Source organism: Mus musculus, chromosome 2 (genome assembly GCF_000001635.26).
Source record: "Mus musculus strain C57BL/6J chromosome 2, GRCm38.p6 C57BL/6J".
NCBI classification, from domain to species: Eukaryota; Metazoa; Chordata; class Mammalia; order Rodentia; family Muridae; genus Mus; species Mus musculus.
Window position 1 is genome coordinate 122,179,023 of NC_000068.7, and position 27,773 is coordinate 122,206,795.

At 41.3% G+C, this 27,773-nt stretch overlaps 2 protein-coding genes across 2 annotated transcripts in view; one reads left to right on the forward strand and one right to left on the reverse strand.

Moving 5' to 3' along the window:
- The window catches only part of Patl2 (protein associated with topoisomerase II homolog 2 (yeast)), a 66,082-nt gene extending 58,915 nt beyond the window's left edge, over window positions 1-7,167 (reverse strand). Inside the window, exons 1-2 of the mRNA NM_026251.2 lie at window positions 7,109-7,167; window positions 73-226 (exon numbers count right to left, since the gene is read on the reverse strand). The gene's annotated coding sequence lies outside the window, so the exon portion shown is untranslated. The remainder of the gene's footprint in view (window positions 1-72; window positions 227-7,108) is intronic.
- An 82-nt stretch (window positions 7,168-7,249) lies between these two features.
- On the forward strand, window positions 7,250-27,371 carry Terb2 (telomere repeat binding bouquet formation protein 2). The gene is made up of 7 exons (NM_028914.1): window positions 7,250-7,330; window positions 7,442-7,523; window positions 8,888-9,027; window positions 11,585-11,646; window positions 14,210-14,283; window positions 19,364-19,452; window positions 25,789-27,371. Exons 1-7 carry the CDS (start codon window positions 7,267-7,269, stop codon window positions 25,932-25,934), a joined length of 657 nt encoding a protein of 218 aa, NP_083190.1. The 5' UTR covers window positions 7,250-7,266; the 3' UTR covers window positions 25,935-27,371.
- The last annotated feature ends 402 nt before the right edge of the window (window positions 27,372-27,773 follow it).

A 27,773-nucleotide genomic window follows, 5' to 3' on the forward strand; every position in this document is an offset into this window, starting at 1 on the left:
TTTCACTGGACTCTCTTTCCAATTTATGGGGATCTCTGAACTAATGAAAGCAGGATTCACCAACCGACTTACATTTCAGTTGCCCACACAGATTTTGCTGGAGCCATTCAAGATAACGTTCTGCTTCTCTGGGGTCTTCTAAGGCACGAGAGTACTCTGGGTATAGTCCTCATGTCTTGTTTCTGGAGCAAAGTGCAACTACTCGAGTCTGTGATGCTTGGGAACCCTTTGCGAATGAACCAGAAAGATATTATTACTGCTGCCAGCATGATTTTAAGAGGATGGATTTTCACATCTGCACTCTTTTTTTTTTTTTTTTTTTTTTGGTGGTTTTTGAGACAGGGTTTCTCTGTGCCGTCCTGGTTGTCCTGGAACTCACTCTGTAGACCAGGCTGGCTTCAAATTCAAAAATCCACCTACCTCTGCCTCCCAAGTGCTGGGATTACAGGCATGCGCTACCACTGTCCGGCCCACATCTGCACTCTTATTCTTGTTAAATTATCTTATTTTCCCAGGGCTGGGACTTAATTATAAAATTCCATCTTATCTCTTTTCCAAAACATGTTGCTTTAAATGAAACTTTGTTCCAGAGACTTAAAGTAGAAAATGGCCTCAATTATCTTATACAATCTTGTCTTCCTGCAATTCTCTCAACGTATTTTTGGTCTATTAAATCTCAGGCTCCTTGTCCCCCTTTCAGTTCCTTTCTCCTGCTTTATTAGTAAGAGGTACCTATTGTCCTATATTAAAACACATTCACATTTCCATCTGTGTTTGACTCTGCCTATGCTTTAATAAACAGTATTTCCACCCCACTTTCCTCCATGTTTATTCTTCAGCTCGTCCCTTCTTTCTAGGTCTAGACTTCTCAATATCCACAGCACTCCTAGTGAAATGGCCCTACTTCCTCTCGTTGAAACGCCCTTCCTGAAACTGCTTTTATATACAACATGTATACATTTATAACAGACGATTTTAGTAACTAGCATGCCATGATTAAAAGGCTACATTTAAATCTTACTTTTTTTGAAAATGGGATATATTAAAATATTGTATTTTTTCACTTATGAATGTGTGCATGTATCGAAAGATGTGCCACACGGATGCAGATGCCTGTGGAGTTCCAAAGAGGATGCTGTGTCCCTTAGAGGTGGAGTTATAAGTGGTTGTGAGCTGCCTGATGTGGCTGCTGGAAGCAAACATGGGTCCTCTGAAAGAGCAGTGAACATTCCAAACCACTGAGTCACTTGTCCAGCCCCTTCCTGCGACTTCTAAGGACTTCACTTCAATCAGAAGGTCATGAGGACTCATTTTGAGTCTGGAACTTTGCTTGGTACTGTCCCCTATCAACAAACATACTTTCCTTAATTATTAAAAAAACATTAAAAATACATAATAATTAAGGCAGATGATAGATATGTACAGGTTTTCTGAGAATAATAATAAAAGATACTAACTAATAAACAACTAAGCTTTAGAACGCAAACATAATGAACCCTGGTGACTCCCCTGTGCCTCTTTCAGTCGTCACGTCTTTACTCCCCTATGAGGAGACAGGGCTGGAGAGATGGCTCAGCGGTTAAGAGCATTTCCTGCTCTGGCAGAAGACCCAGGTTTGATTCTCAGAACCCATGAGGCTTCTTACAACAATCTGTAGTTTCACTTTCAGGCGATCTGATACTTTCTTCTGCCTCCCTCTGGTTCCTGAACACAAGTGGTGCATACCCAGGCACACACACACCCCCATAAAGAATAAGTAAATAATAATGTTTTATGTAATAAAAACTTTCAAAGATAGAAACTATAGCTGCTTTTCCTATACATGCATATTTCATTTTTTATTTTGAAAATTCATGTATTCCTAAATATATATTTTCATTTGGCCACTTCCTTTGGATTTGAAAATAAATGATATGGTGGTGTTTTTCTTCCTGGGCTTTTTGAAAATTCAGAATTACAATGTTCAATGATGTATTATTTTCCATATCCATGGTCATAGTTTCCCAACAGTCAACTGTAATCTGAAAATATGAGAAATCCCAGACATAGATGATTCTTTCAGTTAACACTGTGGTTCTGAGTGCTGAGGGTGCAACTCATTGGCCGAGAGCTTGCTTATCATGTATGAGGCTCTGGGTTCAACCCCCAGCACTGCATGAATAAACAAATCTGCATTTCTCAGTAGTATGATAAAACCTTATGCTTTCCTGCTTCTCCCACTAGGGATAGAGAAGCACACCCACAATATATACACTAATTGTGTCAATGTGGTTAAGGGAAAACACATTAACTTGTGTTCAATATATTCTTGTAATTGTTCTATTTTATTAATTGCCAGTATCTTTCCTCATTTAAAAATTAAATTTTGTTATAGCTATATACGTACAGTGGTGAAAGCACTATAGTATATGTAGGGTCAAGTATCATTAGCTTCTGGCATCCACTTGGGATGTTGAAATGCATCCCCTGTGCATAAGGAGGACAATTGTATTTTGTAGTGTAAAAATGCAGTAGTTTGGGATTACTAGAGGGGAAAGGCAGTTACTGCCAAACTGGATGACCTGAGTTCGATCCCCAGGACCCACATGGGAGGTGAACTGACTCCTTGAAGCTATCCTCTGACAACCATGCAAACCATGTCGTTCCTCAAATTAAGAAATAAATGTAGGGGGCTGGAGAGATGGCTCAGTGGTTAAGAGCACCGACTGCTTTTCCAGAGGTCCTGAGTTCAAATCCCAGCAACCACATGGTGGCTCACAACCATCTGTAATGAGATAAGGCGCCCTCTTCTGGTGCACCTAAAGACAGCTACAGTGTACTTATGTATAATAATAAATAAATCTTTAAAAAAAAGAAATAAATGTAATTTTAAAATTTAAAGATGAGATGGCAATTTAAATACCCAGTGTACAGTGGTCGTTTTTCTTTTTTCTTTTTGTTATCATTGCTATTAGCAATTAAGTTGCCATACGCATTCTACGTGTGCAAGGGGGTAAGAGTTTCCCTAAGTGTGTATCTGATAAATGTTTGGTGACATTAGACACACTAGTTAAGGCTGAATTGTTGATCAACATGATAGTACAGGATGTACATTCTCACTAGGAATTTCTATAACTCTGCCTTTGCCAGTCCACTTTTCATTACTAAGTGGTCAAGACACAATGGTATCTGATGGTTTTAATTTGCATGTCCCTAACTACTATGTGATTAGTCATCTTTTCGTGTGTTTGTTGGTCATTTGTGGGTCTTTTACAGAAAAGTCTATTCAGATATTTGCTAAATTTTCTGATTGGATCATTTCTCTCTTAATGTCTCATAGGCTACTTACATATTCCAGATACTAATCCTTTGTTGCAAAATAATCATTTGCACTGCAGATACCCTCCCCACTTTGTGACTTGTGTATACTTACTCTAATTACAGTGACTTTGATGAGGAGAAGTTTAATAGAGTCAAACATGGCTTTTTTTTCTGTCATACTTAACACTGTATCTCAATTAAAAAAATCCTTTGCCTGGGGCCAAAACATCCTCTTGTGTTCTATGTGTCTTGAGATTATTTGCCTTTCATATTTAAGTGCTCACTGGTTCACACAAGTAAAAAATAACAAGTATGAATCTGTATGTATCTAACTATAGTATACAAAAATTTAAGACATATAAGAATTAATTGATACATCCATAACATTTTTACATGGGTTTCCTACTAACTGACAGAGAATCAGACCGTATGAGTAATTTGACCCAACAAACATACAGAATCTTGTATTCTAGAACACCAGAGAGCTTCAGAGCCTTCTTTTTTTAAAGATAAAACCTCACTGGCCACACACTGCCATTAAAAAGAAAATGCTAACACACTTCAAAAGATGTGATCAAACAGACCAGTATTTCATTTTAATGCAGATAAGCCATAAATAACTATATTTAGAATTAGAAAATCATACATATTTGGAAATTTTAAAATATATCAGTATATATTGTTGAGGTTTGGTCTGTTGCTATGTGTTGTAATGCTAAATACTGGCCCTAGTTACCCACAGAGAAGAGGATATTCTTACACAGACCCAAGTGATGCTATGTAATCTTGCCCCTCCCCCAAGCTATTCCTTGAATAAATATGCCTTAGTGAATAAAGATGCCTATAGCTGTGAAGAAGATAGGTAAACGGGGTTTCAGTTCCTGGACTTGGGGGTCTAAGGAGAGACCACAATGAGGGGAGAAGAGAAGGTTGGAGAGAGGAGAAGATGCCATGGGGTAGGTGAGTCATGAAAACATAGCCATGAAGGCTGGCTAATTGGAGTTAAGAGCTGCCCAGATGGAACATGGAAAGTTATAACTCAGGGTTATTGGTGGGGAAGTAGACATAATATAGCATAGAGAGTAGATATCTGCCCAGCTCTACTGCCTTTAAGGTTTGTTATAAATATAAAGGTTTCGTGTCTTTTATCTGGGAACTGAATGATCAAAGGTGGGGTAGATGCCCCCAGTTGAGATTAAATACTTAATACAACAGTGCATGGCCATCGCGCCTGTCATGTTCACACTTAGGGGTTGAAGCATAGGACCACAAATCTGAGGCTAACATGAATCCTATGCAGACCCTCTCAAAAACAAAACAATTCAAATAACCACTGTGCAAAATGTTATACTGAAATCTGAGAGTAGGTTAGACTGAGCGATGAGAAACAACATCTCAAAAAAACTGTCACCCTCAGCTTAAGAGGGACTTCATAGCCTGGCCCATTAGAAAAGCAAAGGACTAGAGCTCCTTCTTCTCCTCCCTCCTCATGAACTCACTGGGGAATGAGCCCAGTCCTTGCACTGCACTCTACCAATGAGTTACAGTCCCAGTCTGTCCAGTGTTTCAGTTTAAGAACTTAAGAAAACAGGCTGGAGGTGGTGACTTAGCTGGTGGAGCAAGTGCTTGCCTAGCATACACAAAGCCCTGGGGGAGGGAGGAGCTCTAACAGACCCAAGCATGACAAACATGGCGCCACCAGATCCTGCCTTCCCTCTCCCTTGCAAAACCGTTGGATTCCCTTATTTAGGCACTTCCACATTCCTAACACCAGCCACCAAGGTTTTCTTATTTGGCTACTTCCTTATGTGGGACCCATTCCTGAGGCTGGCCACCAAGGTCCAGCTACCAAAACTCATACTTTGGCTACACTAACACATCCCCAATCAGGACTTACCAACTCATCTGAGCACAGACTTCCCCCTTTCTCTTAAAAACTACTCCTACAAAGACACTTGCTGCTGTCTTTGCCCGATCCAGAGGCACCCACCACCATCACCACACAGTCTACTTGTCCCTTCTGAGGTTATAAATCTGTGCTTAGAATTTGGTGTCTAGATGTGGGGTGGCAGACTGTGAGAGGAGCCTAATAAAGTTGAACTGGGTTGGAAGCCCTGGGACCCAAAGGGACGGTAGGAGCTTCACCTGCTCCCATCACAGGTCCCTGTCACACTGCCACAGTCCCCATAGAGAGTGTTGTGACCATCACGTAGGGGCAGCTCCCCCTAAGCCCTCTACATGTAAATGAGGCATCCCTAACATCTCAGACCAAGCCAATAGGAAGCACCTACTGTAAGAACCCAACTTAGCCCAAAACTGTATATAAGATCCTATCCAGAAGGAATAAAGGTGTGTATGTGTGTGTGTGTGTGTGTGTGTGTGTGTGTGTGTGTGTGTGTGTATGTCTTAGGTTTTACTGCTGTGAACAGACACATGACCATTGCAAGTCTTACAAAGGACAACATTTAATTGGGGCTGGCTTACAGTTTCAGAGGATTAGTCCATTATCATCAAGGTGGGAGCATGGCAGCATGCAGGCAGGCATGGTTCTACATCTTCATCTGAATGCTCCTAGCAGAATACTGGCTTCCAGACAGCTAGGATGAGGGTCGTAGATAGAGCCCAAACCCACAGTGACACACCTACTCCAATAGGAGTGTGTGTGTATATACATATATATAGGTATATATATAGTGTATATACACACACATACATAGTGCCACTCCCTGGGCCGAGCATATGCAAACCATCAAAGCGCAAAAGAGAATTACTCCATCACCTGAGAGCATCTGTTGTATAGGAGCTGTTACCCTTTCTGGGAAGAGAATGCTTTCCTGAAGCTTTCGTGGCTAATTTCGTTGCTAGAAGTTCCCCTGCACCTCACTCAGTAACCAGCCCTCCATCAGCTCAGCTCAGTGCAGGGTCTGGGAGCAATAGTGGCAGCTGCAGCAGTCCCAGTTGCACTTCCCCCTCCCTGCTTTTTCCCCTTTGCTTGAAGGCTCTTGCCAGGCCGGGCCAGAAACTTCCACTTCTGGTACACAGACTGGCATCTGAGTGTGTTCTCTGCCGACTCCAAGGCCCTTTCACTGGGTTCTATCCTCAACAGTATGTAAACTGGACATAGTGACATAGGCCTGTGATCACATAAGTCTGATGGAATTGGCAGAAGAGATTCAAAGCCATATTCAGTTGAAGTTCAAGGCCAGACAGACAAGAGACTGCCTCAAAATAACAAAAAGATATGATATAGGGGAGTGGTAAGATGGCTCAACTGGTAGAAAGCTCTTTTCACCAATCCTAACCACCGAGTTCAATCCCTGGAACCTCCCCCCCCCCAACAAAATAAGTACAAGCAAAATGATACTATCACTACATTTAAAAATAATTCTTAGGATTGGAAAGGTGGCTCAGGGTTTAAGAGCGCTGACTACTCTGTCAGAGGACCCAGGTTTGATTTCCAGCACCCACATGATAGCTCACGCGATGGCCTAACTCCAGTTCATTGCCCTCTTCTTGCTTCAGAGGGCCTGCCCTGAAATTCCGGCAGTTGAGTTGCAAGCTACCAAATATATCCAAGACATCCTACATTATATGAAACTGTTTTTTAAAAATAAAAATATTAGCTGGGCGTGGTGGCACCGCCTTTAATTCCAGCACTCGGGAGGCGGAGGCAGGTGGATTTCTGAGTTCGAGGCCAGCCTGGTCTACAGAGTGAGTTCCAGGACAGCCAGGGCTACACAGAGAAACCCTGTCTTGAAAAACCAACATAAATAAATACATAAATAAATACTCAGGATTTAAAACTCACCTTTGTCCTCCACAGCTATTCTTTCAGTGTCTCTTTGCCTGCTTCCTGAGGCCTTTCCCGCCCTTTCCCCTTGAAAACCAATCATCTAGCTTAGCTTTGGACCAATCAGCGGCCTCATCTTAAGCCCCGCCCAGGATCCCCAGGAGTCAGGTGGCGCCATGTTCCAGGGGCAGCGTGGTTGGTTCTGCGGCAGTGTCAGTCAGGACCTGAGGCAAATCTGGGGTAGGAAGATGGGCGGGGCAGGACGTGGGAGCCAGAGCATCCTCCTGTTGAAGCCCCCGCCAGGGCCCCCCCTGCCTTCCTCGGTGCTGACGTGTGTTTTTACCTCCACAGAGGACGAAGGCGGGATGGTCAGCGACGTGAAGGCCGCCGACTTCCTGTTTAGCTGTGATGCCTCGCACCCTGACACGCTGAGGTACCCCAGGGCCACCCTACAGCCTTTTCTGTCATCGTGTACCCAAGAAAGGAACCAGCAGTCCAGTTATCAGCACTAGGGAGCAGCAAGTTTGCAGCCCTAGATATGGGGGATAGCATTCTCTTTTCCTTCCTTCCACCCTGGTCTTCTACCTGTCCCTTGGGTCTCTAACGGAATCCTGGTTTTGAGTTGTCTAGCTGTCACGTGGTAACTCTTACTCTGTCTGTAGGTCCTGCACTTTGCAAGCTGAAAACCTACCCACCCCATTACCTTAGCATACCAGGTTCTGGGATTGATTTCGGGCATGTGTCAAAAGTCGGGCTTTCTGGCATCTTAACCGACAAGTTCTATCATGAGTGAATGGTTGCCTAAGACCATGGAACAGCTTCAGTAATGGTTCTTCTTCCTTATTGCTGCTGTTTTACTAGCCCTATAATCACCCCAGGACTGTTACAGGAACTTGACCCTGCCTCCATCTGTGCTCTGCCATCTCCTTTCATAATTGCTGTCAACTGTTTATTGAGCAGAAATCTGCCCCTGGCTTGCAACCCCAACCCCTTCAGATTTAGACTTAGCTAATGCCTCTTTAAATTTCCATGTCTTTCATAGTCTGTTAAGTTATTGCTCCTTCATGTATGTTTTTTTTTTCCCTAACATCTTTTGACTCTTTTTTCACGGGCCTAGAAAAATAATGTTTTCTGCATGTGAAGGCTTCTCTGACTGTGTGCCCATTCTTTACCTCAGAATTAATTTCTTTTAATGAGTAAAAGAGACTCATGACTCTTGGAAGACTATGAGTAAAACTCATTTGGGCTTCTGGCTTTCAGTACACTGTTGATGGCCAGCTAGCTACTGTTTAAAGATCTTCCTCTTCCTCTTCCTCCTCCTCCTCTTCCTCCTCCTCCTCTTCCTCCTCCTTAGGGCAGGGTCTCTCATTTATTTACTTATTGTGCATTGACATTTCGGGGCATGTCTGCATGTATGTATGAGGGTGTTGGGTTACCTGTAACTGGAGTTATAGACAGTTGTGAACTATCATGTGGGTGTTCAGAATTGAACACAGATTTCCCGGAAGAGCAGCCAGTGCTCTTAACCGCTGAGCCATCTCTCCAGCCCCTGTTTTAAGTCTTTTATAAATTCATACAATCCTTTACCAACTCTAAAGCTAAGATTTGCCAACACTCAGGTCCCCAAGCTGGGAAATGTCTTATACCTGAAATTGATTCATTCTTGGCAGGAAAGAAGAATACATCATAAATGTATGCTCTAATGCTTGCAGTCTCCTACTTCCAATATTTGATTTACTTTTGAAAGTTTGAATGCATTCTTGTTTATTTCATAACCATTGACTTCCTTTCTTCTAGAATATATCAGAGCCTCGAGTACATAGAAGATAATGCTACAGTTTTTCATGCCTACTATCTTGCTGCAATAGCTAATACTGAAATGAAAAATTCAGTGGCCTTAGGCCATTTTGTTCTTCCTCCTGCATGTCTGCAAAAAGGTTAGCAAAGACCATAAAGCCATCGGTTTGCCAAGCCCAGCCAATCTCTAGTAAGATAACCAAATTTAATTTGAACAATCTCTATTCTCAATTGGACATTTTGTGGCTTGATTTTTAGCTTTTGGGGGTGTTTTTTTTTTTTGTCTGTCTGTTTATTTGTTTTTATTTTTGACAGTGTCTCACTTCATATCCCAATCTTCTGAGTGCTGGGATTGTAGGTGTGAGCCACTCTACCCACAGAGATGTTTGAATCTGGACTTAGAATCAGATACCTTGAGTGAAAATCCTGGCTTTCTCCATCCACACATTCATTTAGCTTTCTTTGTCTGCAAGGTCTCAGCTGCAGTGTGGAAATCCACTGGTGCATAAGGCAGAGTCAGATATTACCCTCCAAGGAAAGTGCTCACCAGCTAGGATCCAACACTTAGGATTTCTTATTTGGTTGTTTGTGTCGAGGCATGGCCTTACTATGTAGCCGTGGTGTGCCTGGATCTCACTATATAAGCCAGGCTGGCCTCAAACAAAATGTGTACTACCACGCCCAGCATTTTGTGATCTAACATGCTATTGACTTCTAAAATGAGATCATAGATTAAGGTATATGACATATTGTGAGGATTTAATAAATGTGTTCTTTGCTAGTGTTGAATCTCTTCATTCTAATATTTCTTTAAATGCTTGCTATAATACTCTTATATATGTGTGTGTGTATATATATGTGTGCTTTTCATTATACTTTTGTAAGTACTTTCACATTATTTCAACAACTTTATGAAGAGAGAAAGAAAAGTAAGGAACTGCATTGAGACTGGTCCTTTCAGCTTTCCCTGCTGGGAATGTGTTCTTATCCTGCCTCTCCAGCGCTCAGCCTAGCTTATCTACAGGACATTATGTGTCTCTTCTTTTTTTTTTTTTTTTTTTTTTTTTTGGTTTTTTGAGACATGGTTTCTCTGTATAGTTCTGGCTGTCCTGGAACTCACTCTGTAGACCAGGCTGGCCTCGAACTCAGAAATCCGCCTGCCTCTGCCTCCCAAGTGCTGTGATTAAAGGCGTGTGCCACCACACCTGGCTCTTTGAGGTTTCTAAGGGCTAGTCTATGAAAATAATTTTAAGTTTTGGGTTTGTTCTGTTTTGTTTTTTATATTTTCCTCACTGGAAATCTATGAACAGTTTCAGTTTGTTGCTCTAGAAATGAACATAGAATTATTGGGTAAACAAAATCCTCACTAAGAACTGAGTGTAGGGGAGCTGGCAAGATGGCTCAGAAGGTAAGAGCACTGACTGCTCTTCTGAAGGTCCTGAGTTCAAATCCCAGCAATCACATGGTAGCTCATAACCACCCGTAATGAGATCTGACGCCCTCTTCTGGTGTGTCTGAAATCAGCTACAGTGTATTTATGTATAATAATAAATAGATCTTTGGTCCTGAGTGAGCAGAGCTGACTGAAGTTAGCAGGGTGGACTGGAGCGAGCAGAGGTCCTAAAATTCAATTTCCAACAACCACATGAAGGCTCACAATCTGTACAGCTACATTGTACTCACATACATAAAATAAATAATCTTAAAAAAACAAAACAAAAAACCCCAAAACCTGAGTGTAGAAAGGGCTCAGAGGTTAAGAACACTACACACCCTTCCAGAAGACCCTGGTTCAATTCCCAGGGCTACATAGAGAAACCCTGTCTCAAAAACAAAACAAAACAAAACAAAACAAAACAAACAAACAAAACAACAACAACAACAAAAGAAACCTCAAAGATTGGTTTCTTGTAACTAGTGTTCCAGCAGAACCTAGTTATAACACTTAGTGTCTAAGTGGTTACGCAAACAAATGACCTATAGTAAAATGAGTTTGTTAAAAATAACCCTAGACCTCTCTCTTTTTCATTCTTGAGAGAGGGGCTTGTTATGTCATTCTGGCTGACCTGGTAGCCCAGGGTAGCCTCAAATTCATAGCTGTTCTCTTGTCTCAGCCTCCCGAGTGTCACGATTATAGATATACACCATCATGTCCGTAAGCTTTTTTTTTCCTTTTGATACAAGTTTTTCTTAGGTATCTCCGGCTGGCCTTAAATTCCCTTCAAAAACTTAACGTCAAGGAGCTTGTATTATAGAATGACTATCTGATTTATTAACCTTATTTTAAATTATCACTCCTATTTAATATTTGAGTGTTACACACAGAGACATCACACACCAAGAAAAAAATCTACAGTAAATGATTCACATAATGTACTGAAATCATTTGGAGAAAAAATTGGAAATTTTAATTCTTAGGCTTTTCAATACTCTGATTCAGTAGGAATTTGGGTTTTAAACAAGTATCTTTTTGTTGTTTTGTTTTTTAAAATCTCTTAAAACCTTTTTTTTTAAATTAGGTATTTTCTTTATTTACATTTCAGATGTTATTCCCTTTCCTGGTTTCCCTTTTAAATGTGTATCTTAAGAGGTTATTTTGATTCAAGTAGAATAAACATGTCCTACAAGTTTCAGACTTTATACAAAAATACAGAAATTACTTTTTAAAAAGTATTGGGCTTGTTTTTCTCACTACAGAAATACGAAGAAAAATTGGTAGTTTTATTTGGGAACAAGATGAAAAATTTCAGATAGAAAAGGTAAGAGGAAATACTTGATACTTGACTGGGATATACAGTTTCAAATTTTTTGAAGGCAGTGTAATCTGTGACATCAACAGTCTAGATTAAGGAATCTAAAGGGAATATTTTTCTTGAACATTACCTGGTTTGACATTATTTTTACATAATACATTTAAGTATTTTGTATAGTATGAAACTATTCACTAAGAGACTTGAGTGCTCAGGTGTTGGTGGTGTAGCTCTGTTGGTAGGATGTGTGTTTCACTTGCAAGAAGCCCTGGACTCCATCCTCCGCACAGCATAGAAACCAGACATGGCAGCATATGCTTGCAATCCTAGCATTTGGGAGGTAGGGGCAGGAGGATTAGATGTCCAAGAAAGCCTATCGCTGATACTGGAATGACCACGCAGTGTGCTTCGTCTGTTGTGAGATAATAAGTACCCAATATTACCTATGTTACATTCTTATTTAAGTATGCTAATCAAGATCCAATCATGACTTAATCGCGTGAATCCAGGAAGTGACTTACCACAAGGGCAAGAGGATGGTTCTAAATGGAGACACAGCAACCAGATGTGACTTATAAATCTTGATCAGTCCAGGCATGGTGGCACATGCACTGTCCAGCACTTGGGAGGCCAAAGCAGGCCGATCTCTGTGAGTTCAAGGACAGCCTTGAATATATATGAAGTATTTTGCCAAGCATGGTAGCAAAGGCCTTTAATTCCAGCACCTGGGAGGCAGAGACAAACAGGGTGGACTGAAAGTTCAAGTCCACCCTGATCTACATAACTGGGGAAATTGATATGAGATAATAATGATTTGTTACATTTTCTTAAGTATGCTAGTAGTATTATAAAGATAAAAGAATATATATTTGAGAAAATTCATACAAGACCTTAAGGAAGAGAAGTGTTATATTTTTAAATGGTCTCACAAAACTGAAAAGAACACACTCAAGGTAGCAAATGCTGAGTGTAACGTATATAGTATTTTTGTACTATTTTATTTTTAAACTTCTCAGTATGTTAATTTTTCTAGACTGAAACATAGAGAGAAATCTATATTCCCACAGCCAGGCAATTAATTTATATATTCCATCTTACCTTCATTAATTAAAACTTGCTGGGCGTGGTGGTGCATGCCTTTAATCCCAGCACTTGGGAGGCAGAGGTGAGTGGATTTCTGAGTTCGAGGCCAGCCTGGTCTACAAAGTGAGTTCCAAGACAGCCAGGGGAACAGAGAAACCCTGTCTCGAAAAAAGAAAAAGAAAACAAAACTTCTTTGCATGTGCGTATGTTTGCACAGGCCACAGTACACATGTGGCCATCAGAAGACAACCTGGGGAAGTTGGTCTTCTCCTTCCCCCTGTGGGCTCCTGAACTCGACTCAGCTTATCAGGATTGGCAGCAAGCACTCTTAATTGCTGAGCTGTCTCACTGGCCCACTAATCTGTTTTTATTTCCCAGAGTGTCATCATTTAAAAGAATAGTCTCTTCAGGATCTTTGGCATGAAGATGATAAGTTATGAAAATATCTATTCTCTTATCTGTCAGTGTTTCTACATAAGTGATGATGGATTTTTTAAAAATTATTTGTCAAATTATTCAGTATACTAGTACTGTTGTACTTAAAGGAGCCTAAAGGTCATTTAATTTTGTAAATAAAAATGCTGACATGAACATAAGATTAAAAAAAAAACTTAGGGCCGGGCGTGGTGGCGCACGCCTTTAGTCCCAGCACTCGGGAGGCAGAGGCAGGCGGATTTCTGAGTTCGAGGCCAGCCTGGTCTACAAAGTGAGTTCCAGGACAGCCAGGGCTATACAGAGAAACCCTGTCTCAAAAAACCAAAAAAAAAAAAAAAAAAAAAACTTAGTTCATGTAACTAGATATTAGTACCATGGAACCAAATTTTCTTAGCCTCAACCTAATCTAATGTCTTTTCTTCTTCTTTTTTTTTTTTTTTTTTTCGATACAGGGTTTCTCTGTATAGCCCTGGCTGTCCTGGAACTCACTTTGTAGACCAGACTGGCCTCGAACTCAGAAATCTGCCTGCCTCTGCCTCCTGAGTGCTGGGACTAAAGGCGTGCGCCACCACACCCGGCTTCTAATGTCTTTTCTATTAAAAAGTTAGTATGAGATCAGAGGGATAGCTTAGAGGTGACCACTTCCTGCTCTTTGAGAGGTCCAGAGTTCAGTTTACTACTGAACTCCCAGAACCTATATCAGGTGCCTCACAACTGCTTGCAACTCGAGCTTGGGGGATTCAAATGAGCATTTCTGGCCTCTGAGGCATTTCTTGCACACATGTGACATGATTTACACAGACACACAGGCAGACAGGTAAATGAAAGTATTATTATAACATTCCCTGCTTTTTTGTTTTGTTTGTCTGTTTTTTTTGAGACAGGTTTTCCTGTGTAGCCCTGGCTGTCCTGGAACTCACTCTGTAGACCAGGCTGGCCTCAAACTGAGAAATCTACCTGCCTCTGCCTTCCAAGTGCTGGGATTAAAGGCGTGTGCCACCACTGCCCGGTTAGTTGCTAAATTTTAAGCTGTGATTTCTTTTGCAATTTACAGCATGACAGAATGGCATCAAGTGATAAGGAGAACATTAGACCAACACCAGAACACAAACAAGAACTGTCCAAAAGGTATTGGTTACTATGTGTCATGGCTGTTCAAAGTGAATATAGAAACGTTGAGTTTGACTGTGTGTTTATCTTACTTTCACAGTTCCTCTGAGATTAACATGATCATCATCACTGTTCTTATGTATAGACAAAGAGATCTAAGATTAAAAGGATTAATTTGTTCAAAGTTATAGAAATTTTTACAAAAAAGAGAAGAAGTGAGTCTTGAGTGATGGCTCGCTGGTTAGGAGATCTTGTTGCTCTTTCAGAGGCCCTGGGTTTGGTTCCCGAACCCACATGGTGGCTCAATCATCAGTTATTCCAGTTTCAGGGGATCCGGCACCCTCTTCTGACCTCCGAGAGTTCCAGGCACACATGTGGTGTGCATATATGCATACAGGGAAAGTACTCATGCACATAAAATAAAAATAATCATTAAAAAGAAGGTGATGATGAAATATTGATGAGTCACGGAATGCCATACAGCTTCTGGCCTCCACACACATGCTCACACATGTTTACACACAGAGAAAACCGCAAACACACATACATGACAACATGCCAAGCAAGGTACATTTTAGCTGAAATCTTGGCATTAGAGGGATTTAAATGAGCACCAAGCTAGCCTAGGCTACTTAGGCTACAGAGGAAGATGCTGTTGAGGTTTTTTTGTTTGTTTGTTTTTTGTTTTTTTTTTTAACTAGATATTTTCTTCATTTACATTTCAAATGCTTTCCCTTTTCCTAGTTTCCTCTCCGAAAGTCCCCTATACCCTCCCCCTACTCTGCTCCCCAACCCACCCACTCCTGCTTCCTGGCCCTGGCATTCCACTGTACTGGGGCATATAATCTTCACAAGACCAAGGGCCTCTCCTCCCATTGATGGCCGACTAGGCCATCCTCTACTACATATGCAACTAGAGAGAGTTTTTTTTTTAACAAACAAACAAATAAACAAACAAAACCCAAAGTTTAATTATGTAAATATACCCTAAGATTCTGCTTTTTACTTTTCAATTTTCTTTTTTTTAATTAAGAAATTCATAGTACATATTAAGTATTTTTTAAATCATATCTACCTGACTTCCCTTCCCTTAATCCCCCTCCCAATTTCATGTATTCTCTCTCTGTAAAGTCTTGGCTGTCCTGGAACTTACTGTGTAGACCAGGGTGGCTTCAGACTGACAGTCTCCCCCTGCCTCTGCCTGCTCACACTGGGATTACAGTGCACCACTGCATCTGGTGCTTCTCCCTCCTTTTAAAATCCTGCTGTGTCTGTTTAGTGCACATGGGTATAGGACCATCTACTGGAGCACTGGCAGCATTTCAGGGGCTGCATCCCTGAGCAAATCCTCCCTCTTATGCAGGTATCTATGACAACAGCTTCTCAGCTAGGGCTGGACCTTCATGAGCCCCTCCCTGCTCATCTTGGATTTTGGCTGGCTTGATTTTGTGATAGTCCTATGCATGTGGTGATAGCCACTGTGAGTTCATGTGTTCCGATGCCCTACCCTGTTCTGCTGCAGACCTCCACTACTTCTGTAGAGCCTTTTCTTTATGGAACCACCAGATGGTGCAATATGAACATAAATAGAATACATCCTGAAATATCTGCATGAAGCACTACTTACTGACAGTAAACACATTATTATTGAACATTTGCAAAGCACAAGGCATTTGTGAGACAAGCAGTTCACAATATTTCTTTTCCTGTTTTCTTTTGTTTTTTTTGAGACAGGGTTTTTCTATGTAACAGAGCCCTGACTGTCCTGGACTTCCTTTAGAGACCAGGTTGGCCTCAAACTCACAGAGGTCCACCTGCCTCTGTCTCCCAAGTGCTGGGATTAAAGACATGTGCCACTGTGCCTGCTGGTTCACAATATTTCATTTGATTCTCACAGCTTGTATATGCAATGAGCCCCGTTCATTTTACAATTGAGAATATAAATCTCGAGAGCTAAATAATTCATTCAGTTTTATTCAGAAAGAACAGCTGAATTTGAAGCCATATCTAGATCTGAAGTCCAAAGCTGAATTTGAAGCCATATCTAGATCTGAAGTCCAAACTCTCAACCACTGTGCTATTTTCCTCTTCCCAGAAGGTCCTCAAATTTTAAAGTCACATATACTTTAAAATTTTATGTTTTTAAATTGTCTTAATATAAGTGTAACAGGCTGAGGATGTAGCTCAGTTGTTAGAGTGACTATCGAGTGTGCGTGGGATTTGGGTCTTATCCCTAGCACTACGTAAACCAGGCATACAGTGCATGCCTGTGATCATAGCAGCCTGGCGGTGAAGGCAGGATTAAAAGGCCAAGGTCATCCTCAGTTATAAAGCTAGTTTGAGGCCAACCTGGGTTTTATGAGACCCTATTTCAAAAATGCCAAAAATTAAAAAAAAATGTAAATCATTTAATTCACAAAAATAAGAAATATAAAAAAGAATAAAGGATATTTAAATTAGAAACAATTCTACTCACTAGCCTGTGTCTCTCCTGTCTTACAATAAGACACAGAGTTTGTAGAGCTGAGGTCATCTTGAAGTCTTTCAGCTTTGCATTTAATGTTCTATCAATAATTTCCCATAAGATTGAAAACCTTATTTAATGTTGTACCTCAGTGTTAGGACTGACTGTTAGAAACCAAAGCTATAAATTCAGAAAAGGAGTAAACTGGAAATCGCCCTGCATCAGTGAGCTTTCTTAGGAAGGAGAGTCTTACAACCATGATGGGGCGTGGTCAGCTTGAGTGGGAAAGCATTATGAGGGACAGCATCCCACCAGAGGCAGCATGAGGGACTTGAGGTAGGAGAGCAATGGAGGCGGTTAGAGCTTGTTATCAGAGACAACATAGCAGGACCTTAAAGGACAAGATGATTTCCTTTAAACCTGGGAGGAGCTTCATGTTGTCGCCAACTGTGACAGAGAATGAAGGAGAGACAGAGAAAGAATCAGAAATCCTTTGCTTGAAGGTGTGGGGAGCCATAGCTTGGAGCCAGTTTCGGTTTTACTTGTTAGGGTAAAGGGGAGCAGCCTGGCTTGTGTCATGGTGCAGAGCTTGTCAGCTCTTTACCTCAGAGGACAGATGGTGGTGGTGGGGTGTGCTCTGATTTCTTCTAAGCTGCTATTTGGTCTTAAATATGCAGGCAGGCCCATGATCTAAGGCAAACCTTATTTCTTTTTTTTTTTTCATTTTTATTAGGTATTTAGCTCATTTACATTTCCAATGCTATACCAAAAGTCCCCCATACCCACTCACCCCCACCCCCCTACCCACCCACTCCCCCTTTTTGGCCCTGGCGTTCCCCTGTACTGGGGCATATAAAGTTTGCAAGTCCAATGGGCCTCTCTTTGCAGTGATGGCCGACTAGGCCATCTTCTGATACATATGCAGCTAGAGACACGAGCTCCCGGGTACTGCTTAGTTCATAATGTTGTTCCACCTATAGGGTTGCAGTTCCCATAGTTCCTTGGGTGCTTTCTCTAGTTCCTCCATTGGGGGCCCTGTGGTCCATTCAATAGCTGACTGTGAGCATCCACTTCTGTGTTTGCTAGGCCCTGGCATAGTCTCACAAGAGACAGCTATATCTGGGTCCTTTCAGCAAAATCTTGCTAGTGTATGCAATGGTGCCAGCGTTTGGAAGCTAATCATGGGATGGATCTCTGGATATGGCAATCACTAGATGGTCCATCCTTTCGTCACACTTCCAAATTTTGTCTCTGTAACTCCTTCCATGGGTGTTTCGTTTCCTATTCTAAGAAGGGGCAAAGTGTCCACACTTTGGTCTTTGTTCTCTTGAGTTTAATGTGTTTAGCAAATTGTATCTTATATTTTGGGTATCCTAAGTTTCTGGGCTAATATCCACTTATCAGTGAGTACATATTGTGAGAGTTCCTTTGTGATTGGGTTACCTCACTCAGGATGATACCCTCCAGGTCCATCCATTTGCCTAGGAATTTCATAAATTCATTCTTTTTAATAGCTGAGTAGTACTCCATTGTGTAGATGTACCACATTTTCTGTATCCATTCCTCTGTTGAGGGGCATCTGGGTTCTTTCCAGCTTCTGGCTATTATAAATAAGGCTGCTATGAACATAGTGGAGCATGTGTCCTTCTTACCGGTTGGGGCATCTTCTGGATATATGCCCAGAAGAGGTATTGCTGGATCTTCCAGTAGTACTATGTCCAATTTTCTGAGGAACCGCCAGACTGATTTCCAGAGTGGTTGTTCAAGCTTGCAATCACAAACCTTATTTCTTTAAGTCAGGAGTTACTTCAAAATTTCATTGTACTTCATGGTATCCCCCACCTTGGTTTGTTTTTTTGTTTTTTTTAATTTGTTATGCTGACGTATGGAGTATTGTGCTAGTTAATAGTCTCAATAATTTGAGTATTGAGTATTGAAGAGCGTAAGTCCTGTGACCATTTATAGAGTCGATTGTGCTTTTCTTTGGCATATGTAAGATGGTATGTGTGTATACATATATGTATTCGTTATGTATGTATATAATAAATTATTTTACATTTTTTACAATGTTGGGATTAAACTCAGACTCATGAATGCTAGGCAAAAGCCCTACCACTCAAACGTATTCCTAGCCCTATTATAGATTATTATTGTGCTTTGGGGATTTTTGAGGTGACCCAGGCCTCTGTATATTCAATAATTGTTTAACTTGTGAAGTAGCTAAGAAAACCAGAAATAGGGGCTAGAAAGATGGCTCAACGGTTAAGAGTGCTGACTGCTCTTCTGAAGGTCCTGAGTTCAAACCCCAGCAACCACATGGTAGCTCACAACCACCTGTAATGAGATTTGACGCCCTCTTCTGGTGTGTCTGAAGACAGCAACAATGTACTCACATATAATAAACAAATAAATCTTAAAAAGAAAAAGAAAACCAGTAATAGCTGTATGTGCCCTAGACTTTCTTAGTTTCACAAAAGAAAGCTCACGATTAACATTTTTTTTACGATGTAAGAATAAGACCTGATTAAAGAAGTATTAAACTATTGAATACACCATCTGGCATTGGTTCTCATTTGTACTATAAATTTAAAAATCAAATATCAATGTGACTTTCTGAATGCTTCCTTTTCATAGTGCAGAGCATCATCTCACAAGGACTCCGGTTATAGAGAAGCAGATGTGCTTCCCGCTCCATAGTTATCCAGTGAACAACATGGTGACAGGTAAAGTGAAGGAATGAGCAGAGTAACCTCAGCTAGGGAGCGAGCAAGGGGACTGGGTAGAACAGAGCTTAACTAAGCAGAGCCTCTTCTCGTTCACGGTGATAGAAGAAGTGTCATTCATCTGCTCAGACAGTGCACTGCAGAATGGACCAAGCTTGGGCTTCGTGGTTTCTGTGCCCACTCAGGGGTCTCTAGGTAGGAGGGAGGCTTGTTCCTGCTTGCGCGAGACAGTTGCCATTTATTTCTGACATTCACGCATGAGTTCTTCTGGCTTAGTGTTTGTAGTACCAGAGGTTGAACCTGGGGCCTCGTACATGCCTAGAATCAGGCTCTCCATGGAGTCAGAGACAGCTGGGTCCTTTCTGTGACTAGTCATCAGCCACATAACGGGAAGCCCCCCCTCTCCTCTGAGACCTCGAGGAAGGGACCTCCCTAGCTAGAGCTTGGACTCTGCTCAGAGCCCCCGAGGGTCACAGACACCTGCAGCTAGCTGTTCTCTAATTCCAGGCAAGAGGCAAGGAAATGGGTAGTAAGCAGGATACACCCTCAGCTGTCAGCTCACCTTCCCAGGTGATCATAGCACCTGTTAGCTCAGGACTGAAAGACCGAGTCTCAGGAGGATGTTGGTCAGTACTGAAAGTGGGAGGCTACTACAAAGTCTTGTGGGCCAAGCATGAGCTAGATGTAACATTTCATTATCACACTTAATTACTCTCTTATCTCAAAGGACACTGTGCCATCCCCCTTAAAGCCCAAGCCTGACACTCCTCATTAAGCACAAATTATACCACCAGGTCTCTTCAGTTGGTCTGTTGAGGGTCGTGACCCTGCCTGGCCTGCTAGAACTGCCAGAGTCTAGGCTCAGTATTTAACAACTTTGGTAACATTGTTACTGTTTGTCTCTCCCTCCCTTGAAAGGAATAGCATGAATTAGCCGGGGCGTGGTGGCACCGCCTTTAATTCCAGCATTTGGGAGGCAGAGGCAGGTGGATTTCTGAGTTTGAGGCCAGCCTGGACTACAGAGTGAGTTCCAGGACAGCCAGGGCTACACAGAAAAACCCTGTCTCGAAAAACCAAAAAGAATAGCATGAATTGAGGTCTTTGGTTCTAGAAAGCACAAGCTGGGAGTTAGAGCAGGGCTTCTCGGTTTGGGCACTGCTGACCAAGTTCTCTGGGCAGAGATTGAAGAGTGTCCGCCTTGAGCACAGTTGTAAGGTGTTTCCCACTAGGTACCAGCCAGACAGCTTCTTCCTCCGACTGAGACAACCAAAAATAAAAATATCCCTAGACTCTGTCAGGTGGCCCCCAAATAATGGGTTTGTAAAACTGCTTCTTATCATCTCCTCAGTTTGGTCTCAGTTGTTATTGTCCACAGTAAGATACTCTAATTGATAAGTTACCTATGTGATAAGTAGAGAAAAGAATCACTAACAACTTAAATACCTTACTGGCAAGAAGGATTCCAATAATTAAATTGAGAATACAAAATACTTACTATTTCCATATCTATTGATAAGTAGCAAATCTTTTCAGAAATTAGCAATTTAAAACAATGGGCACGTAGCTGATGTGGGTACTAGTTTCTGTAAATACAGGCATTTGTAAATACAGGCTGAGCAAGAGGAGTACTGTGAATTTGTAGCCTGGGTTACAAAGTGAGTTTCGAGCCATCTTAACTCTAGTGTTGAGAGTCTGTCTCCAAAAAAGCAAGATGAAACAAACAACAAAACAAGAAAACAAACCTAGGGACCTGGGCCTGCAGCTCAGGGGTTTGCACAAAGTCTGGGTTTGCTCCTCAGCGAGGATCCTTAGGGCCTTGCTGATTTTGGCAAAACACTTATTATTTTTTTAATAAGGACTTTTTTTAAATCAAAAAATGCATATGGGTATTTTATCTGCATTTCTGCCCGTATGCTTGACAACTCCAAAGACAAAAGGAGGCCATGGGAGTTATAGACAGTTATGAGCCACCATGTGGACACTAGGAACCAATCTTGGGTCCTTTGTGAGAGCAGCCAATACCCTTAGCCATTGACAATCTCTCCAGCTCCCCACATGAGGGTTTTCAGAAAGTGTGTTCAAAACATTGTAGCTTGTTTCTCTGCAAGTAAGAGGTCCAAAAGTGGGGCCCGGTGCGGTGGCGCAGGTCTTGAATCCCAGCACTCGGGAGGCAGAGGCAGGAGGATTTCTGAGTTCGAGGCCAGCATGGTCTACAAAGTGAGTTCCAGAACAGCCAGGGCTACACAGAGAAACCCTGTCTCAAAAACCAAAAAAAAAAAAAAGAGGTCCAAAGTAATAGAACATTCCAGCACTTGAGAGGCAGAGGCAGGCAGATCTTTGAGTTTGAGACCCACCTGATCTACAGAGGAGTTCCAGGACAGCCAGGGCTACACAGAGAAACCCTGTCTCATCCAAGACAGAAGTCAGTCCTTCTCAAAAGTGACCTGTCAACACATAGGCCAGCCCAAGTAGGAAGTGCTCAGGGGCTACAGGAGTTTGTGAATACAAAGAGGCAGGGATCACTCAGTTAAGGCCCTCTTAGAGGCTGGTGTCAACACAAGAAACAGCTCTCACCTCACAGAGGATAAAAGGTTCTTTATTGTAGCTGTATGTAACCGTTTCATGAAGTTTTTGCTGTGTTTTTAAATTTTACCTATCACTATTGTGTATATGTGCCTGCTGGCGCATGGAGTAGATGTATGGACTCCTGTGCCACAGTGTACATGTGGAGGTCACAGGTCACAATCCTGAGGTTCTCTGTACCATGTGGACCCCAAGACTGGACTCAGGTTACCAGGCTTAGCAGCAAGTGACTTGACTTACTGAGCCTGCCCAGAAATAAGCATTATCTAAACTAGAGCTTGCTTTGTCTGTGGCCCCAAGAGTTGCTGTAGGACTAATTTGCTCTAGGCTGACCATAACTTTTTTTTTAATTTTTTGACATGGTGCATCAGGTTAACTCATTACTCAGGTCACACACACACACACACACAAACACACACACTCACACACTCACACGCACGCACACATACACACGAGTGGAGTGAGATAAGGGGTGATTAGTGGGACTCATACCCAAGACCTCATCTGTGCTAAGCAGGCATTCAGCCAATAAGCTATACCAAATGACCATTTTTCTACCATTAAAAGAACACAGTTTGAGAAAACTATGAGCAGTAAGAGAGTGATGGTAGTTGATTCTGACTAAGGCCAAGTCCTAGCCAGCAACTGTGCTGAGACATGATGAGACAGGCAGAGTGTGATATAATGCCAAAAGCTGGACAGGCCCAGCAGTGTGCTTGGCCTCTCTTTGTAACATTGTTCCTTTCAGGGTATGGGGAAGGATTTTCCAGAATGAGGAGTCTTTTGATCTGCCATCAATTAGAAAAGGTTAGTTAGATAATTTATGATGGTAGTGATAAAAAAATAAGTCTCCTCGAATGGGATAAAAGGTAGGTTTTTAGAGACCATAAGTGATTATGGTCTAGAAACAGATTCAGCTTACACCAAATTCCTGTCACAGTGTCGCAACAGTTTGATGAAGTTTCATAGTAGTTGAACAAACATGATCATATACAAGATTTTTTTTTTCCAAGACAGGGTTTTTCTGTATAGCCCTGGCTGTCCTGGAACTCACTTTGTAGACCAGGCTGGCCTCGAACTCAGAAATCTGCCTGCCTCTGCCTCCTGAGTGCTGGGACTAAAGGCGAGCACCACCACGCCCGGCTAAGATACTTTTTAAATTTGTTTGTGGGAACCAGCTGCGCAGGGAATCTGTCACAGCCCTCAGGTGCTGTCTGTGGTGTCCTTAGCCTTGGGGTTGGTAGAAGCTCAGGGCCTGCTAAGTTTTACCTACTGGTCACACAGATGTCATCTTGCACACAGAGTTGGGAGAGGAGTGTCAGGAAATGAACATGTCAGCCTCTCTGCAGTCAGAAGCTCTGACCAGTTAATCAGCTTCCCAGAAGGTGCTGTCTCCTTTTGGGAAACTTCTGTTCGCAAGGACAAGTTCTAAGACAGAAGTATGGGGATAATAGAATTCCTGTGAGCTATCTGGGAGAGAGAAATTATAGCCTATACCTTGGGGAAGTGTTACAAGCCAAAAACTGGGATGAAAGCGGAGACACATTATGGTATCACACTTATCCTTGTAGGGATATATTTGCTAATTAATTTTGTATTTCTTTCCTGGATGCCTTTAAAACCTTACATAGTGTATGTGTGAGGGGATCCCTGCAGGTTATCCAGGCAGGGGAGCCAAACCCTGGAAGAGATAAGAATGAGAACCCAGTGCAAATTGACTTCATCAACCTGATCAGACTCTGGGGAGTCTAATACCAGGCAGATTATTGTAGGCATATTTAAACACAGTAAAATTTGGAAAAGGATCTCAGGCAACAATAATTCCCATAATTCCAATTCCAGATGCACCATAAAGTGTAGAGTGTGATTACATAGCAGCTCTTTTACAAAGTACAAATGACCATGAGGGTGGGTTCTACAGTGGAAAGGCCTAGAATCTACTGTGGTCTCCGACAGATAACATAAAGGTCAGCAGGCCATAAAGTACATGTGACATCTGCCCTAAGGACAGGTAATGGTCTAGGGAGGGAAGAATCTGGATGAGGTCTGTCCCTTCAGATAGCAAAAAGGTCACCGGGTCATTAGCAACCTCCACTCTCAGCTTTCTGGATGGAATTCAGGGATTTGATTTTCTCTCCTCCGCTGAGGAGACGCCCTGTGTGTTAATGTTCCTGGGTCTCTTAGTGCTACTCTGTGAGTACAAGGCCCTAGTGCCCTCTACATATGAGTGCAGTAAGCATTTAAGAATAATCACACAGTGCATGTGTGCACTACATGTTTAGAACTTTAGAACTTTTCTCCACTGGTCACACATGCTTCCCCAGCAGGCAGAGGTCATGAGTACACATGGGATAGCGTAGAAGCGCTTCAGAAGAGCTAATGAAGTAGATGCCCATGACTGAAACAGATCAAAGATACTAAACTCTATGGCTGGATTCATCATTTTAAACTATATTACTAAAACAAGCTATATGCATGAATTCTGTTGCTATTGACGATACTTTTAAATTCAGGCATACTTGAGATGTTCTAAAAAATTTTATGTACACTCTTTAGTATTAGTATAAGCCACTAATATTTGTATTACATGTAAAATATAATCATCTAAGTGGTAATTATTATGACATTACTGCTTAAGGTATTTAAATCCTTCCTTAAGCTCTCTGCATTTAAGCAGGGATTCTTTTTGGGGGGCATTGATATCTATTTCAGATTATTAATGACATCAATATTACACACATAACTTTTTTAAAAAAAGATTTTTTTTTTTAATGTATGTGAGTACACTGTCGCTATCTTCAGACACACCAGAAGAGGGCATCGGATTAGGTTACAGGTGGTTGTGAGCCACTTGTGGTTGCTGGGAATTGAACACAGGACCTCTGGAAGAGCAGTCAGTGCTTTTAACCACTGAGCCATCTCTCCAGCCCCACACGTAACTTTTATTAACTAAGAGCAGTACTAACTTTTAATTTTTCACTAAAGAGCATCATCCTAGTTTTAGATGCTTGGAATTGTCTGCTCTGTGGCGGCTGTGCAGTTAGGTAGGTGGAGAGAGTTCTCAGTGGCTATACTCTGCGCCAGTCATTGCCAGAAGAAGTAGAAGAAAAAGTTAAGTATGTAGATTCATACATATAATCCAAGAACTTAGGAGGCTAGAACAGAGGATTGCTAAAAGCTCAAGGCCAGCCTGGGCTACAAGTGAGTTCCTGTCTAGCCTAGGTTAAAGTGTGAAACCTGTCTCAAAAAAAAAAAAAAAGTATGACAGTGAAGAGGGAAGATGGGTAGAAGAGAGGAGACAAATATGACCAAACTACAATGATCTATTTACATAAATAGGTTATGATAGAACTCATTATTTTGTAAACTAAGGGGGAAAAGAACAGAGTGTTAAGGGCTGGAGATGTAGCTCAGCTGTAGAGTGCCTGCGCCTGCTTAGCATGTACAAAGCCCTGGGCCTGGCCTCCAGGACTGGAGCATGGTAGTCACGTCAGCACTACAGAGGCAGCAGGGGGAAGTTAAGGATTTAAGGTTGTCCTTGGAGAATCTTCTCAGTAGCATTATTATTTCTCCTCTTCCTCCTTCTCTTCCTCCTCCTCTTCTTTTCTTCTCTTCCTCCTCTTCTTCCTTCTCCTTCTTTATTCTTTTCTTTAAAAAATGTTCTATAAAATTTTAAACTAATAAATCAGAGATATTGAAAACCAAACAGCATGATAGGATTTTAAATGTATCTATTTCTTCTTATTTTCATAGGCTATATATCAATTGATGCCTTGGAGAAATTCCTTGGAGAATTACATGACTTCACTCCTGGTAGCTCAGGATATTTGGCATATCATATTCAAGATGAAATTAATATGTCTGCTATAAAAAACAAATTAAGAAGGAAACTAAGTTAAGCTGTACTTACATCTGGACACTTGCTTTTTTTTATAAAATAGTATGATGTGTATAATTTAAACGTGAAAGGAGAAAGAATTATTTTCTTTCTTAATATGTGTCCTGAGAAAACTTAGAATCATTTGACCACTGAATTTTGTGACATATTCATAAGTTGTGAGTTATTGTCATCCAAATACACTTAAAACAACTCTGTCAAAGGTTCCTTGATTTTGACTTTAATATTGTATATATTTTTCTAGGTTCAATATTGAAATGCTAGCCTTTATTGTGCTGTTGGGTTATTTTGATTTAAAATAAACTAGGAGACTATACTTGAACTGTAAATGTTTATTTCTGAAACATAGTGAGTCAGGTGCCTGACAATCCCGTGGTGAAGCTTGAGGCCAGCACCAGGGCTTATGAGGAAATGAAGCCCTTGTGAGGTGTCTTGCCAGAGTGACTAAATGAGGCACAACCCAATCTGGAATGTGACTTTCCTGATTTTCCAAGCTGGTTTTCCTGTATGGCCATGCTGGAGCCTCTGTATCAGGATCTGTGTATCGCATGTGTTACTCAAGCTGACCTCTAGCTCCAAGTAAAGTTCTCACCTCAATGCATTCCAAATCAACTGAAACTGTAGCTGTGTGCTTCTGGAGCTAGCTTTGTGTCTTACATAAATCTAGAAATGTGGCGATCTCAAGAAGGCAGTTTTGCTGGGTTTGGTACTGACCTGTAATTTTAGGTACTTGGATGACTGAGGCAGGAGCATAGAAAGCCCTAGCCAGCCTGGGCAACTTCCTAAGTCCCTGTCTCAGAGTTAAAAGTTAGAAGAGGCCAGTTACAAAGCCTCTATACAGCGTGTAGAAGGTCCTGTGTTCAAGCCCATGAAACCACTTCTTTACTTAGAGTTTGGTGGGCTAATTACTTTCTGTAGACATAAGTGGAATTCTTTTGAAGATGTCTACTTAGACCTGCTTGTTCTTCTGGCGGGCATAGAATTATCTAAAGAAAATGTTTTTGTCTTGTGTGTGGGTTATTTGGATGCGTGTGAGCCTCAGCTCTACCTTTTCCCTACAACTCAAACTTCAGAACATAAAATTGTAACACAAATCTCAGCCTCAGTGCTTGAGAATTATTTTTTTTGTCTGTGTGTTAGTTTTTCCTTATTTATTTTTGTGTCTGTGGTTAAGTCCTTCTGAACTTATAAATAAAAAAAATCTGATAATTATCTTTTCCTGAAACATTAAATATTGTCTCTTCCTGAACACTTTATCTTAGTCATGTTCTATTGATTAGGTTTTACATAGAAACCAAGCCTACCTGTAGATTTAAAATTAATAATTAAAAGTATTACGTAAGTTTACACTAAGTTGTTTACATTGGTATTATTTTAAGAGTATTTAATGTTTCTCCAACATGTACATGGATTAACATAGTGAATAAAAACCTCCAACAAAACAAATGTTTCTCAAAGTGATTATAATTTCAGATAGACAATGCAAATACAATACATATGTTTTTGGAATACTGCCAGGGGCAGTAAAATTAGCTGATACTATACCTTTTTCAAGACATGTCTTAGTTTCTTATTTGTTAAATAAAATACTCTGATAAAGACAATTTAAGAGGAAAGGATTTATTCTGGCTCACAGGTCAAGGTAGAGCTGCATAGACTGATGACGTGACTGCTCCATGGAATGGTTAAGGTTTTACTGTAGATATGAAGGACAGAACATCTGGAAGAGGCCAGAGCAAAGGGAGTGATAGGTTGAATGTGGCCTGGGCAGGAGGGAAGCAGAGCAGGGCTGAGGGAAAGGGGGAGAAAGTGAAATGAAGACAAAGGAGCGTTGAGGCAG

Coding starts and splice junctions, on each gene's coding strand:
- Terb2 (NM_028914.1), top strand. CDS start 7,267: ATGTTCCAGGGGCAGCGTGGTTGGTTCTGCGGCAGTGTCAGTCAGGAC. Junction 7,524..8,887: donor TCGCACCCTGACACGCTGAG/GTACCCCAGGGC, acceptor CCTTTCTTCTAG/AATATATCAGAGCCTCGAGT. Junction 11,647..14,209: donor AAAAATTTCAGATAGAAAAG/GTAAGAGGAAAT, acceptor TGCAATTTACAG/CATGACAGAATGGCATCAAG.